Source organism: Heloderma suspectum, chromosome 10, assembly GCF_057233095.1.
Source record: "Heloderma suspectum isolate Gila_16-S chromosome 10, 16-S_ref, whole genome shotgun sequence".
Lineage (NCBI taxonomy): Eukaryota > Metazoa > Chordata > Lepidosauria > Squamata > Helodermatidae > Heloderma > Heloderma suspectum.
The window spans coordinates 36,676,975-36,693,184 of NC_139467.1; the positions used below are offsets into that span (position 1 = coordinate 36,676,975).

Consider the following 16,210-nt stretch of genomic DNA (forward strand, 5'->3'; position numbering starts at 1 on the left):
CCATTGTTTTAGCTGCAGGGGTGGGGGGGCAGTATTAAGACATGTTCACTACAATTCCTGGAGGGCCGTGGTGGCTTAGTGGTTAAGACGCTGAACTGCAGACTGGAAGGTCGGCAGGTCAGCAGTTTGAGACCCGAGTGCTGCGTGACGGAGTGAGCTCCCGTCTTCAGTCCCAGCTTCTGCCAACCGAGCAGTTCGAAAGCAAGAAATTGCAAGTAGATAAATAGGCACCGCCTCGGTGGGAAAGGTAACAGCGTTCCGTGCACCTCGGTGTTCAGTCATGCCAGCCACATGACCACAGAAGCGTCTTCGGACAGCGCTGGCTCTTCGGCTTAGAAATGGGGATGAGCACCGCACCCTAGAGTCGGACACGACTGGTTGGGGACACCTTTACCTTTTTTACTACAATTCCTTCTTGAATCCACTGTAGACCTTGACAGAAACCAAACACAGTATGCTTGGTGTTTAGAAACATCAAACCTCTTCTGCTGCTGTTTGTGATTGTGGTTTTATGTTTTATTGTTTTCATTTTCTTATTTGACTGTATACTTTCCTGAGCTTTTTACTCAAGGGTGGGGTTAAAATGCAGTAAATAACATCCCCCTACGCCCCCCCCCCCAAGGCAGGGATTAATTGGGAATCAAGTTCCCAGTGCTGGCTCTTCGGCTTAGAAACGGGGATGAGCACCGCACCCTAGAGTCGGACACGACTGGTTGGGGACACCTTTACCTTTAAGTTCCCAGATACATAAAATAAGGAGCCACACAGTGATTTCAGAATAGATTTATTATTTGCACTCTGGATGAGAATGGAAAAATATTAAGCCATTGTGGAACAGAAAGCTCCTAATTTCCAAGCGTTAAGGTACAACTTAAATAGTTTTGCACAAAGGAATCTGGATAGTTAACAACTGTATATGAAGAAAACTTGTTTACCGTGACATCCTGAACTAATCATCTGGTTCTGATTTATTTATTTGATTAATTCAGATGAGCTATGGGTATTTCAGCACAGAGCTTTGAATTTCAAGGGGCTAAATATGGCCATACTTGGGGAGGTGCCTCTTTGCACAAGAGTTGAAGGGACCCTTATAGTTTCCAGGAAGGGCAGGAGGCAGAGGGGCCATGCTCCAAGTAGAGATGCTTCTGGGCGTTAATGCCAATTCAGTGAGGGTGAGTCATAGTAGCAGCCTTTAGATTGTTGTTGTTGTTCAGTCGTTCAGTCGTGTCCAACTCTTCGTGACCCCATGGACCATAGCACGCCAGGCCTTCCTGTCCTGCGCTCTCTCCTGGAGCGTGCTCAAGTCCATATTCATTGCATCAGTGATGCTATCTAGCCATCTCATCCTCTGCCGTCCCCTTCTCCTTTTGCCTTCAGTCTTTCCCAGCATCAGGGTCTTTTCCAGAGAGTTTTCTCTTCGCATTAGGTGGCCAAAATTTTTGAGCTTCAGCTTCAGTATCTGTCCTTCCAATGAGCACTCAGGGTTGATTTCCTTTAGGATGGACTGATTTGACCTCCTTGCAGTCCAGGGGACTCGTAAGACTCTTCTCCAGCACCACAGTTCGAAAGCATCAATTCTTCGGCGCTCAGCCTTCCTTATAGTCCAGCTCTCACAGCCATATGTTACTACTGGGAAAACCATAGCTTTGATATTAGCTGCTTATATATTCCAAGGTAGAGTTGGGGGTACAAAATGGAACCTGAGACACTTGAGATAATGAGCCTAGCAAGTCGCAGACTGGCAGCCCCGAGCTGGGCAGTGGGGGCTTTAATCTCACTCTCACTCCAGAGAATCTGATGCAGCTGCTTGGTGTCAGAATTGCGCTCTCTCTCTCTCTCTCTCTCTCTCTCTCTGAGTGCAAGAGAGTGTGTGTGGGGGGGAGAGAGAGAGAGAAGGTTAAATCCCCCACTCTCCAATGATCCTGATGCAGCCAAAATCTTTGCTGTATTGGGAGCTGAGAGAGAAAGAGGGGAGGTAGGGCAAGAGGGAGTGGGAGGGAAGGCTCCATGTGAGAGAAAGGTGGGGGAGGCCAGGCCCTGCCCACATCCTACAGGTGGTCCTGACCAGCATGTGGCTCTCAGGTGCAAAAAGGTTATCCCCTCCTGCTGTATAGAGAAATTTTACATCAGTGCATCTGTTAAAAAGCCAGAAATGAGGAGAGGGAATGTGAAGATGGCTGTCCTTTCTTGATTTCCAGTTGAAACCCTTTTCTGTTCAATTGAACAGGCCCTCTGTATTCCAGCAGCCAGTGATCTTTCTTGGAGCAGATGTCACTCACCCACCTGCTGGGGATGGGAAGAAACCTTCCATTGCTGCTGTAGTAGGGAGCATGGATGGCCACCCTAGCCGCTACTGTGCTACAGTGCGAGTACAGACTTCCCGCCAGGAAACTTCCCAGGAGCTACTGTACAGTCAGGAAGTGATCCAGGACCTGACCAACATGGTGCGAGAACTGCTGATCCAATTTTATAAGTCCACTCGCTTCAAGCCCACACGGATCATCTACTATAGGGGAGGCGTGTCAGAAGGGCAGATGAAACAGGTATTGGTCTGGCAATCCTTAAGTTGAATGGAGGTTTTGCTTCCCAAACTTAAGGGAGCTCTAGGAAATCTCACTTCTTTTCTGGACTGAGGAGTTGGGCCATGAGAGAGCCTGAAGGGAGGTCTGTTTTTTAAAAAAACATGCATTTAATTCAGAACCTTGGTCATCCAGGCTGTGCCACTGAAGTCATTTTTTACATTCTGAGACCTCCACAGACATCATTTGTTAGCTCAAATTGTATATCTCCTTGCTGAAATGCCACTTCTTATGGATAAACCTGGCCATAGTTGAAAACATTGATTAAAATGGCTCCATCCTGGTGACTGCTTTGCAGTTTCCTCAAGTAACAATTCGGGATATATAATGCAAGAAACTAACAGCCATTTCCCCACCCAATGGGATCAATTGTCTGAATCTTTGTAAAATCCACATACAGCTCCATGTTAACTACAATGTGTTGATTTTATGATGTCATAAAAGTGTCCTTTTAATTCTAAAATTATCTAGGTAGCTCCTTATATATTCATCCTTGAAGTTGTCAGGGTGGAAACTGAGCCCATAGAGCCCCAGAGCAGTTCTGATTCTGAGGAAGAGCAACGACCCGTGGGAGAGGAGCTCACTCATCTCTCACAGGCACAGTGGCAGGGAGAGATTCCTCCTGCCTGCATTCTTGAGAGAGATAGTGACCCTGGCAGCGAGAGAGCGGGGGGTGGGGCCTTGCTGGATGCTCGGTGCAGATGCAGGGAGCGGCGCCAGATGGAGGGCGCCGAGAGGAGGCGCTCTGCTCGCTTGGTGCTAAAACAATGGTTGTGTCCCGAGGACCTATGGGTAAGAGGGAGGACCTCTCCATAGCCCATAAATTCAGAATCTTCTTGCCCTTCTCCTTCAAATGGGGACCAAGCTGTCAGGAGTGCCCTAGCTGCCTCTTACACTCCCCTCCAATAGCCAACTCAAGACACAAACGAAAAGGATTTTTTCCAAGGCTTTATTTTTTTACAACTTAATGACTCTTTCAGATGCTAATCACCAATGACTAAGCAAGGAACTGCACTGGGGTAGTTAGCAGAGTAGCCTAAGCTCCAGGTAAGGCAGTTGGTCCCTGTTTAAACGTGAAGGGCGGGACGATTCTGAACTTATGGGCTATGGAGAGGTCCTACCTCTTACCCTTGGGTCCTCGGGACACGACCGTTGTTTTAGCACCAAGCGAGCAGAGCGCCTCCTCTCGGCGCCCTCCATCTGGCGCCGCTCCCTGCGTCTGCACCGAGCATCCAGCGAGGCCCCATCCCCCGCTCTCTCGCTGCCAGGGTCACTGTCTCAGGAATGCAGGCAGGAGGAATCTCTCCCTGCGTCTGTGCCTGTGAGAGATGAGCGAGCTCCTCTCCCATGGGTCGTTGCTCTTCCTCAGAATCAGAACTGCTCTGGGGCTCTTTGGGCTCAGTTTCCACCCTGACAGAAGTGGTGGGGTTATTAATCTTTAGAAAAAGATGCTGCTCTCTTCCATAGGTATGGCTAGTACTCATTGAAATAGATTACCTTTGTCCTAATATATTAACCTTCTTCTCCACTCGTGTCTGCTGAAAGAGCAGATAGGCTGCCTCCATTGTGCAGGTCTTTATCTTCAGCTTGAATTGGTGTCTAAATCAAAAACTTACAGGACTACAAGAATCTGGTTCTTCATATAAGCAACAGTTAGCCCTTATCTGTTCCCTTTAAGGAAAGCAGCTAGTCATGCTTTGCTTTGAATGTTTTCTCAGATTGTACTTACTTGGGAAGTCCAACAAAAAAATTGGGTTGGATCCAGTCTTAGTCATACTTACAGTAGACCCATTGAAATCAACCTACATCTCATTGACTTGAGTGAGTCTGCTCTAAGTATAACTAAGTCTGGATCCAAGCTATTTTCTTGTACAGTCCAGGTCAGTAGTTGATGTCAAACACTTAAAATTTCTAGGTAGCTTGGCCAGAGCTAATTGCAATCCGGAAGGCCTGCATCAGTTTGGAAGAAGACTACAGACCAGGAATCACCTACATTGTTGTGCAGAAAAGGCATCACACTAGACTCTTCTGTGCTGACAAAACTGAAAGGGTAGGTAATGTGGGGGTTGGGGATGGGGAGGCATTCTATAGCTCACAGGAAGGTATCAAATGGCTCTTACTAGAAAGGGGATGGATAAGCACATTTCATAAGGGTAGCTAGTGCCTGTTTGCTGCAGTGAGATTTGAAGGGCATGGCTTAGGGATGTTAATTTCTTAAGGTGTAATGTGTTGATAATGAAATGGTCAGACACATAAAAGGCCACAGTGAGAAAAAGTTGGTGTGAAAAACAAAGCAGAAAACTCAGGTATGCAAAAGGTAGTTGATATGATGTTACATTTATTTATTTAATTTCTATCCTGACTTTTGCCAAGAAGCTTTTAGCATTGCACATGGTTCTCTCCACTATCTGGTTTATAATCACAACAAACGTAGCTGCAATAAGGCAATTGCATACTTTAAGCTCTGTTCATATTGCACAGCCATACCTAATATTGCTCAATGTACGGCTGGGCCTAGCTGATTTCTGAGACAAAGCTGAAGAGCACAATGGAGAGAGCCAGCTCAGTTGCTGGTTAGGCCTTGGTTCTCAACCCATTCTGCTAGGCTAGTGATGGAAGGTAAGTTTTAAAATGTGTGTCACTGATCAGGGACCAAAAACATAACTGCTTGTTTGACACAAGCTGTGCCACAAGTGAATGTTGAAGTACTTATTGATTTGATGTATCTTAATAGGTGGGGAAAAGTGGCAATGTTCCAGCGGGCACTACTGTGGACAGCACAATCACACATCCCTCTGAATTCGACTTTTACCTCTGTAGCCATGCAGGAATTCAGGTAATTGGTAGCTTTGTGTTGGTTATGATGTCTGGATTATGACATCTTGATGAACAGTATTTTGTTTGTTTGCTGACTTACATTAATTGGGACTGTCGTGCAGCACCTGCATTAGCTTCATTTAAGCCATTAGAATGTGCGCTGAGGGAGAGTGCATGAGTAGATGCAGTTGTGCCACTTAAGTTAGTGGAACAGTCCCTTCTGCCTTTGTCCTCAGTGGACAGCCTTCACCCATGGACTGAGAAACCTCTTGTGTCTTTCCTCCTTGCTCTGTATCAGGGGTGGGGGGGATGTCTGGAAAGAAGAATGAATAGATTTCTCAGCCTTTGGGTAAAGATTACTCACTCTTGGAAGAAGGAGAGAAGGGGCTTGATGGCAGGCACCCAGTCATCCCTCTTGTGTTGTACAGCTCTCTGTCAGTCTGAGTGGTGGATTTACTGCCCTTCTCTCCCAGGGAACCAGCCGCCCTTCTCACTATCAAGTCTTGTGGGATGACAACTGTTTCACTGCGGATGAATTGCAGCTACTGACATACCAGCTGTGTCACACTTACGTTCGGTGTACACGGTCTGTCTCAATCCCAGCTCCTGCATACTATGCCAGGCTGGTAGCATTTAGGGCAAGATACCATCTTGTGGACAAAGATCATGACAGGTGAGCAGTCATCGGAGCAGTGTACATGCTTCTGTTCAATGAATCGGTGGATTATTAGATTGTATTTTATGTGAACAGCAAGTAGTATCAAGGTCAGTCGCTTCTCTCTTCAGTCTTTTATCATGGACTTCAACTGCAAAAAACTAGCTAATTATGTAGTGTGATCTCCACATCTAGTAATCTGCATTTCAGAAGCAAGTTATGCATTTTACACTGTGTGTGTGTAGTTGGACACTGCTGTTGATCCTTGTTGCACAGGCAGCATTTATGTGACTGCCCTCATAAGGAGCAATGTGCTGCTTTCCTGCATTGTAGTGACGGATTCCATCAGAGCTTGGCAGTGAACTGGATAAAGACAACAGAGAGAAGGCGCTTCTGCCAAGTTGATCCAGTGTGCACTCCAAAGATGTTCATGGAGAGAACCTACTTAAGCTAGTTCACTGTATGGCAGTTAAAACATGTATCTGCTCAAGGTTTGGGGTACTTCTGAAGAAGCCATAGCTTAATGGTAGGGTGCATGCATCACATACAGAAGATGTTGGTTTCAGTTTCCAGTAGCTTAAATATCTTGGAAGCATGGTTAGAAACAAGCTCTCCCCCAGACCCTGGGAAGTGCTGATACCCTGTCCTAAGCCAACATTGGTCGCTAGTGCAAGGGAGTTGTGGCAGGCACAAAGGAGAGCAGTCGAGCAACATTCCCTAATCACCTTCTAAATTCCTCTTCCATTTCCTTTCAGTGCTGAAGGCAGCCATGTTTCAGGACAGAGCAACGGCCGTGACCCTCAAGCACTAGCCAAGGCAGTACAGATTCACCATGACACTCAGCACACCATGTATTTTGCCTGATGAGAATGTGAGCAGATGAGGCAGAAGCAGTAGCCCAGTTGGGCATGCCAACAACTACTGGTTGTTAGGGCTCAGTTTTATTTCAGGCTGCCCACCACCAGCAGCTTGGGATGGTTGCACTGAATCGACGCTTGCAGCAACATCTGATGCAGATGCAATTGAGCCATTTTTATTTTGTGATTTTCAGTAAATAGAAATTTCATAGACAGTCTTTGCATTGGACTGAATTTTTACCTCAAAGCGCAAAAGGCTGATCCTCCTAAAAGAAATTTTTAAAGGACTTGGCATGAAAAGTTTTTATTGAAATATTTTGCTAATCAATTTTAAGTTACCTCCTCGTCCCCATTAAGCTTATCAAGAAGCTGAATTCCTCCTGGGCTTCTTCATACTGCTTAGTGAGTCTCCAGATATGGCAAAACATCATATTCCACTGTTCTACTGTGTGGGGCCATATAGACTTTATAAATGGAACTTTTACTGTAAACGCCTTTCAACAAACATTAACTTTCAGAGGTATTGCTGGGTTTTTTGTTTGTTTTTTTTTTTTGCTTTGTCAAGTTTTACTAGTTCTCTTTTTGTAAATCTCTCTGCAGTCATGGGCTGCAAAGCAATTGCACTACAACTGCGAATTCAACTAGGTGGTTCTTGTTCTGTGAATGTGTAACATAAGCAGATAGCAATGCCTTTTGGCAGGTCTAATATAATAAAATCATAATGGTTACACACAACTGCCACTGTATGGTTCAGAATGCTGAACTGCTTCCCCCTCTAAAGTATGTGGCGAAGTTCTAAAAGATTAGTTTTAGGTATTTTTCAGACATTACAAAAGTGCCCATTTTATGCTGCTGTGTTTGATGAATTGAAGTCATTTTTAATACTCTTTTTCATAGAAGGTTTTAACTTTGGCAATAATTTTTTTTTAAATACCCTGGCAGTAACTTTTCTAGTTGAATACTTCACATGAGTTACAGCCAGCATTCTTGTGTAGATTGACTTATCTTTGCTGAAGAGAAAATTAGTACTTAAAAAAGGATCAGACAAGGCTCCCTTCATGCTTTTTACAAATGGTTATTTTTAACTGTTTTATATTCACCATTGGTTTGTCTACCCCTTTTTATAAGCTTGGAAAGTGGGTGTTCTATATAGGAAAGGCTTTGCCAATATGTACAGTTGTGTATAGTGTTACAGTAGCAATCGAAGACTTTTACCAGCATTTAAAAACATTGTTTCTCTGAGAATTTAGGTTGCCCGCATGTACAGCAACACTCAGTAGCATGTGTGATGTGTACATTTTAATGTTGATCTTGACCCATTTCTATAAATTAGGACTCTTATTTGCTTGGCTCTCTTCCACTAAAATGTATAATGCAAAAAGTGGGGGTAGGAGGGGGGACCTGCATACAATAGTAGTGTTGCGTTGAGACTAGCTTGTGAGTGTTAGCACAAGATGCTTTAAATTCCTAGTTTTTAACTGAGATGACGCCACTGTGAAAGATTGGGATTTTGCCAATAATTGCACTCTAGTCTCTGAAACGAGCAGGTGGTGTTGCAGAGTTGTGCGACCTTGTGAGCTTTCGGATCCAGACCTCAAGGTCAGCAATATGCTATGCGGTTTTAATTTTGCTTCAGCCTTTTGAAATAGCTTGTAGATACTTGGAAAGTCTACATTTCCAAATACTGACAATCAGCTGTACCAGAGTACACTGAAGTCAGTCTTCAAATAGCAATTTCACAAGCTCTTTCCAGAACTGTATGTTGATGGGGATGGGACTTATAAAGTTTTCTCTTTCCCGCTCAGAAACAGAAGCCAAACAAACTTGGCTCTGACACACAGTGTGGACAGGCTTAGATACTAGATTTTTTTGAACTTATTTAAGTCTTTTTTCCCTTAAGAATACCTCACTTGGGTAATAAATATCAGGACATGTGGGGAGGGAGAGTAACCGCTGCTTCAGTTAGTCTGCTGCTTTTCTTTTCTTTTCTTTTCTTTCCTTTAATACTTGTTCAGGGAGAAAATGCAAGAATTGAACTCCTGCTAGCCCAAACATATGGAGAACTGAGGCACCTTGAAGAGAGTATAAGCACCTGTTTAGTGTGTAGCTTTTTTATTGCACTAGGTAAGGACATGGCTTGAGAGAGGGAGGGTACATAAAGAAGAAAAACACATGTTGTATCATCAAATAAGCAGGTAGCTGTCCTAGCACCAAGCACTCTAGTGCAGATGGAGCAGAGAGACACTCTTATTTGTTTATCTGTAGTTAAGACTGGCCCTTGTGAACATCAGTCAAACAACATGATAAGCACATTTTTAAAGCATATGTTTACAACTGTCCACTCTTTCGCAGCAAAAGCAGCTTTTTCTCTGAAATCCAGATCAGGACTGCTGTGCAGGAGAAGGGCAGTTTAACCCTCTCCCACGTTGTTTTCCTATCAAACGTTGCCCTGCAAAGCACCACCAAAATTTGCCACTGAAGCAAATCTGGATCCCCATCCCTGCCCCAACATAGCTGCATTTGCTAAAGAAAGAGAGTGACCAGTTGTAAGCATGCTTTTTAAAGTGCACACTTTACGTAACTCATAGTTTGGCCCAAACTGTGCAGACAGGAATTTTAACTAGTCCTGGCTGGAAGGGCTTTTCTGGCCAACTCGTCATAAAATAAGGCCAGGGCTAGATGAAAAAGTCTTTTTTCGTCTTCTATCATAGGAAAAACACTGTTCTGATCATTATATTTTTCTTATGTATTACAGACCGCAGCTATCTTTTGAATTCTTCTGTATTTAAATATATATACATATATATATATATATAAGCAGGATTCTTTTTTTAAGCATTATTGTCACAGTTGAAGTTTATCATCCAAAAAATGTCTATGGAGAGAAACTTTTTTGCCAACTTTTGCACTTTCTTGGAAATTTTCATGAATCTTTCTCTTTTTTTTGCCCCCGTCAGAAATTTTTCTGTGCAAAAAATGTTTGGTTATCTCTTAGTCGCTCAAGAGTGCCGTGATGTCTTTTGGGTGGGTGTTTCAAAGCTGAGGATTTATTGAAGGGGGTGTGGGTGGCGGCAGCACCAAAGGTCTTCAAAGTAATAATGGCAAGATCCAGTTGCAGCAGTACTGTTGTGTGACAGAATCTCTTGATTCCGCTCATCAGAACAAATCCCACCCCTCTGGGGATGAATTGAATCGTTATGCATGTGTCAATCAATGGGAAGACGTGCATTCTGTAGCTATAGTTCTTAAGGTGTTTGGGATTTTTTTAATGTTTTTTTCCTTTTGTTTAAAGAAAGCCTGCTGGCTACTGTTTAGTTATATGTGGTAGAAGATTTTCAAATGCAGCAAATTTGGACTGGGGGGTGGGTGGGGAGGAGAGAATCAAAAGGAGGAGCAGTTGGTGTTTATAGGGTAGCAAAGCCCTTGTTCTTTTCCTCAATCCTGTTTTTTTGTGAGCACTTAAGGTCCGAAGAGGCTCTAAAAAGCTTTTGCTCTGTAGGAGATCGGGGGCGGGGGGAGGTGTTGCTTGCTCTTACGCTGGGGGCTGTGATTTTGCCTGGCATTTTAAATATGACATCCAAAGAGGCATCATAATAGGATGCAAAAGATGTTCCATGTTCGTCTGATCCAGAAATGTCTCTTCTCCCCCACCCATTCCTTTATATCAAAAGCCTTTGTCCACTTGATGGGGGCAAGGCCATTCTTCTGACAGGTTAAGAAATCTCCCAACTCCCCCCCCCAAAAAAAAAACTACCTTTGTGGATGTGATGTAGATCTCTTCCCCTTCTTGCTCAATAGCAAGGCAGTCACTCTGCTTTCATTTTCAGAAAGTAGAGCTTGAAGGGCATTGTATCAATACTGTTTCAACTGCAAGGTTTTTTCCCTTGTGCAATTTGAGGAAAGATCATATGTGAATATCACTAAAGAGTTTCTTTATACCTTGCTATTGACACTTTTGTGATATTTCTATGTCTAGAGCCTGAAACTTGTATGTAAAACTTGTTTGCATTTGTTCATTTTTGACTTCTGATGTATTTTTCTTTTGTTTCTATATTGTTAGACTTGTAATGTTTTAAATTGTATTTTATTAAAATTGGACTGGATGTATGTCTATAGCAATACGAGGTACTTTTCTTTAAAAAACACACACCCTGTTTTGGGGAGGGTGGGTTAGTAGCCCCCCATTGCGATATGCTGGCTGTGTATAACTGCAATGTATTTTTTCTTTTTTTTTAGCCTGCAGGGATTTTGTGTTCATGTGTCCAAAAAAATAAAGGCATTTGTGTGCCAAATGTTTTTCTCCATTCGTGCATAATAAAAAACCCTGCAATTTATTTATTTTGCTTGTAAGGGGAGCATTTTTCCATGATTTAAAGTCTAGACATGGTTTACTGTGTAATACACTGAGGAAACAGATTGTGTACTATTGTATATCAAATAGTGGAATTGTTTGCATGCTTCATTATAGATATTTGAGCACTTTCAGAATTTGGAATATCTAAGCATAGAGCCATACGGTGGGTAAAAGTAGAGGCATAAGTAAGTGGAAGAGACGCAGTGAAGTTCAGCTAAATGTAAAGCAACACATATTGTAGCAAAAACTCCAAATTTTACATATTCACTGATGGGATCTGAATTGGCAGTGACTTACCAGGAAAGAAATCTTGGAGCAATTAGAATATGAGCTGTGTAGTGAATTCTTCGCTTGGGTTTATTAGGAAAGAGAAAATGGCCAGTAAATTATTTTTTTATATGTGTCCATGATATGTTCCATGTTCGTATGATCATGATGGTGGTGTACAGTTATAGTCACCCCTTATCATAAAGCAGTAAAAAAAAATAACAGAAAGGGGCAACAAAATATGATTAAAAAGGGAAGGGTGGGAAGAAGACCCATGATTTATAACATTTTGCATGGGAGAGAGTTTTTCTTCCATGTAATATGAAAACTTGGGTGTACACAGGTAAATTTGCAGGAGCTTTATTTTATAGGCAAAAGGAAATACTACTTCATGACACATAATTAACATCAATAATTCACTGCTGCAAGAGGTGGTGATGGCGACTCACACAGATGTCTTTAAAAGGGGATTGGACACACTGATGGAGGTCTGTCAACAGCTAACAACTCTGAACCCTGGCTATGGGCCTCCTACAAGTATCTGGCTACTCCCTGTGGTTAACAGGATGCTGGACTAGATGGACCTTTGTATTACTATTAGCAGTGCATGCTCCTTAGGACCATGACCCAAGCTGTGAGAAAGACAGGTGCCATCCAGCACATAGAGGTTTCAGTGCATTCAGACCTACTGTAACTAGGGATGTACTGATTTCATTCCATCCATTCCATCTGTGTTTTGTGGATTGTCAGGTGTCTTTCATTCTGTCGTCAGCTCATTGATGGGATTGGATTTTTGTTTTAGGGTTGTACGAGAATTTTGTTCCTGTTCGCAAATGCGTATTGGCGCAAGTGCAGATGTGCGTAAATCTCCCTCAAAAGTAAAAAAAAAAAAGTGGTCCAAGTCTGCGCAACTCTGAAAAAGCCAGCCCACTGCAGAATCTGCAGGTCAAATTTATAGAAATGCAAACTCATTTGAATCTGTTGCAGATTTCTCTGACATCCCTAACTGTAACCAAACCCAAACTATGCGTAACTGCAATAATTGCATACTCTTCCCTGATCACCATTTCTCCCACTCTTCTTGTATAGTCCCCCTTGAGTAATTTTCTAGATAGTAGCTCCTTGGGGTAAGGACTTGTCCTCTCATTCTTCATAAAACAGTCATACATGGACAATATTACACAAACAGAAGTTGTGGATGGGTGGGTAATGCTTGGACTTTTAGTCAAACGTAGCTGGAGGACAGGGCAAGGCTGCAACACTGTATGTGTCTACGGAGTTGGGCTAAATAAGACTTAATAGAGAAGGTGGTTTTGAGGAAGATTTGAAGGAAGGAAGTGGTTGCATAATGTGTTTTTACAGTCAGATCTAGGCAAAGGTTTCTTTCCTGTGTAACATTGAATTTCCTATTTAAAGCATGTTTGCATCATTCTGGTTTGAATATTTTGGCTGCTGTTCCCCATTAGTGCAAGTTACAAGGTGCGACTGCAAATAATGGCAAAGCACTCCCCCAGTTGTTCCCGGGGGCGGGGGAGATCTAGGGCCCCAGTCACCATGTTAACTTGTTCAAGCAGGTTCATACTTATCTTCAAGGTTTTTTCACTTTGGTAATTGCAACTTCTCAGGGTACTGGTATTCAACTGGTGGGCCAAAATGTATTGCTGGCCAACCTAAGATGTATCTCAGCCAGGACAAAAATGCTATTTTCTTTTTGGGGGTAGGTTTTTTTTTAAATAAGGGGTTAGAAAGGGTAAAGCAGAAAGATGGGGTGGGGGGAGGCACAGAGGGAGATAGTGTAGGAGGTTTTTTTATACCAAACCCATCATTCTTCGGAAGCCTGCCTTCTGGTCTCCCTGCCATCACAACTTACGTTAGTGGTGACCATGGCTTTCTCAGTTGCAGCACTTCCATATCTGGAACACTCTCCGCAGACAGAGGTTCACCTGGACCAGTATTGGTGTTGTTTTGGTGCCAGTAGGACTGGATCTGTGGGGCTTCTGATGGATTTATCCACCATACTGATTTAATAGCAGCTGCTTTGTGGGTTTGAATTGTTCCCTTACTGAGTTGTGTTGTACTTGTTTTATCACTTTGAATTGTACACTGCCCCAGGAGTCATCTTGTGGAGGTGGTTTATAAATCCTGAACTACAAAAAGTAAAAATGAGAGGGTGGAGAAAGAAAGGCATGATATGCTACTGCTACAATAATAGTAGGTTCTCTGTAGCAGGCTGGGCTTAAAGGTGGCTCCTATCTTGGTCTTAAAAAGCTTAAGACCCCTGCTGTAGACCCATAGCCATGGGTGGGCTGTCCCACCCAGGGTTATTCCAGGCCACTTCTTGCATTTTCAGTTTTATTTTTTAAGGAAGGCTTGTTGTCCCTGTTCCTCCAGAATTTGTAAGCTGCTTTTCCACTAAACAGGTTTCATAACTGTGCATAATATAATTTACAGAAAAAATAGGAAAATAAAATAACCATATAATGTACGTGTGCTGATATAAGGAAAACACATGGGTAGCAAAGGCACAAGCTTAGTAGTTAAACACCTGCTTTCCATGCAGAAGGTCTCAGTTCAATCTCTGGCCTCTCCAAGTAGGACTAGGAAAAACTTCTGCCAGTCAATACACAGCTAGATGGACCAATACTATAAGGCAGCTTCCTGTATTCCTAAGCTATTCATTTGCTCTGGAAAAAGTATACCAGTCCCCACTTTCCAGTGTTCTAGCCAGGTGGCAACCATCCACAAGAGGTTGGTCTCGATGGTCTTATAGGCCCCTTCTAACCCTATTATTCTATGACTATTCTATGAAGAGAGGTATCAGCAGGCTTGCAGAAGTACAATTTCTACAAAAAATGGGGAACACCTAAGTGGGGAGGGGACCCCAAAACAGGTCAGTGTATGCTGAGCATGCTCGGTGAGCATGGAATGCTGGCTGAGTGGGCATGGGAGGTGACCAGTGGTGGTGAAGGAGGAATGGAGTATCCTACAAAAGCACATGATACACTGAATAGGAGCACTTCAACATTTTATTGCGGGGCCCACTTGTAAGTTTCTGGAAGCATATGTATATCAACTTTGCATATGTACTCCAAACTGCAGCTACTTTAAAGGATTATTGTGCAACCATTTTACAATTTCCAGAGGGGCAGCTATGGTAGTCTGTTGCAGCAAAAAAAAACCCCACAGAGTCTTGTTGCATCCATCGTAAAGACAAATTTACTACAACATAAAAAGCTGTCATGGACTATAGTCCACTTCACCAGATGCGAGAAGTATTATCCTCTGACTTACGGGTATAATATATAAAGATACACAACATACACAGTTGGCCAGGGAAGGGGGGATTGTAAACGGTGATATCAGAGGTGGTTAAATGAAGATGGAGTCACCCAAGTGCTTCAGAACTTAGTTGTATTATCTAAATTAATACATCAAGAAATGACTTCAAAAATCAAGCTTTCTCCAAGATGCAAATGTGAAAAGCAGAAGGCAAACGAAGCAAAACAAAAACGAGAGAGATAATGAAAGGCGATACAGCTTTGGCACTGGCTGAAACTGGAGCATGCAATGGGGTCTGAGAGTTGGGTACCGCCCAATAGCCAAAGGCATGGGCTAGACATGGTGCCCCAATAGTAGAGCACATCATAAAAATAATTTACTGATATGTTATTATTTATATCCCATTTTGCCCACAGGAGGTCTCTTGTTCAATCCCAGCTGAAAGGGTTGTAGGTGAATTGTAGGGCTGGGGAACACCTCATGGAGCCTCTGCTACTTAAGAGTAAACCGTACACAGTTTCATGGCTGCATAGAAGGCAGCTTCATTAGGGTAGGCATATATGAATCTTCCCCTATCCCCAAAGTATAGATGCATATTTAACCAAAAAAAGGACAAAGTCCCCAAATAACAGTATCAGTATAAACACTCCTGGTGTAAGAGACCCTACAACACAGCCCTGGGCCAGTTAGCTACCAAATTTATAATAATCATTACAAGTACAGTTGTGCCAGATGTTTATACTTATGCCCAGTTGATAAGAATTTCAAAGTAACTGTATCAGGTATGCTGGTCTATTTAACAACTCTTATGTCTAAGGAACCCCGGTGTATCTCTGTTTCGACTAAATGAGGTCTTCATCAGGCATTCCTGTAGAGATCTAAGAAGTTCAGTAACAATTTACAATAACATAACATTGCAAAAAAAAATTACATTTCCTGAATAAATAATTTCTAACAATGGTATACTGATCCTGATAAAGGCACAATAGCCTTCTTTATTAATTTGTTGAACATGAGGTAATCCCTCATTTTTGCAGCTCACTCTTCCCAGAATGTGTGAATGCTCTCCAGACCAGTCACCAAACAACTGATGCTGCAATATAACTGTTAGAGTTGTTGTTAAATAGACCAGCATACCTGATATAGTTACTTTGAAATTCTGACCGATAGTATAAAATTGTAAACCAACTGGCACAACTGTATTTGTAATTATTTTTATTATAATAAATCTGGTAACCAACTGGCCCGGTGATGTGTTGTAGGTCTCCTACACAAGGTATTTATACTGATAGATGCAATGGTTCTTATGGTTCTTTATCTTTAAACCAGAATTGGATGGGACAGGCCTTCAAACAGAGGACGGTCCTCTGGCAGCCCTTCAAATGCCTTTTCCATGGCCACC

The 16,210-nt window shown here is 42.8% G+C and overlaps 1 protein-coding gene across 2 annotated transcripts in view; it reads left to right on the forward strand.

The window, feature by feature from the left end:
• AGO4 (argonaute RISC component 4) overlaps positions 1 to 14,226 on the forward strand; it is a 36,757-nt gene extending 22,531 nt beyond the window's left edge. The window contains exons 14-18 of one of the 2 annotated variants that reach the window (XM_084815977.1): positions 2,228 to 2,543; positions 4,495 to 4,629; positions 5,314 to 5,415; positions 5,870 to 6,069; positions 6,807 to 14,226. In XM_084815977.1, the coding sequence (XP_084672103.1) occupies positions 2,228 to 2,543; positions 4,495 to 4,629; positions 5,314 to 5,415; positions 5,870 to 6,069; positions 6,807 to 6,915 (862 nt within the window). In that variant the 3' untranslated portion in view covers positions 6,916 to 14,226. The remainder of the gene's footprint in view (positions 1 to 2,227; positions 2,544 to 4,494; positions 4,630 to 5,313; positions 5,416 to 5,869; positions 6,070 to 6,806) is intronic. The other variant, XM_084815978.1, reaches the window with a different exon arrangement.
• The last annotated feature ends 1,984 nt before the right edge of the window (positions 14,227 to 16,210 follow it).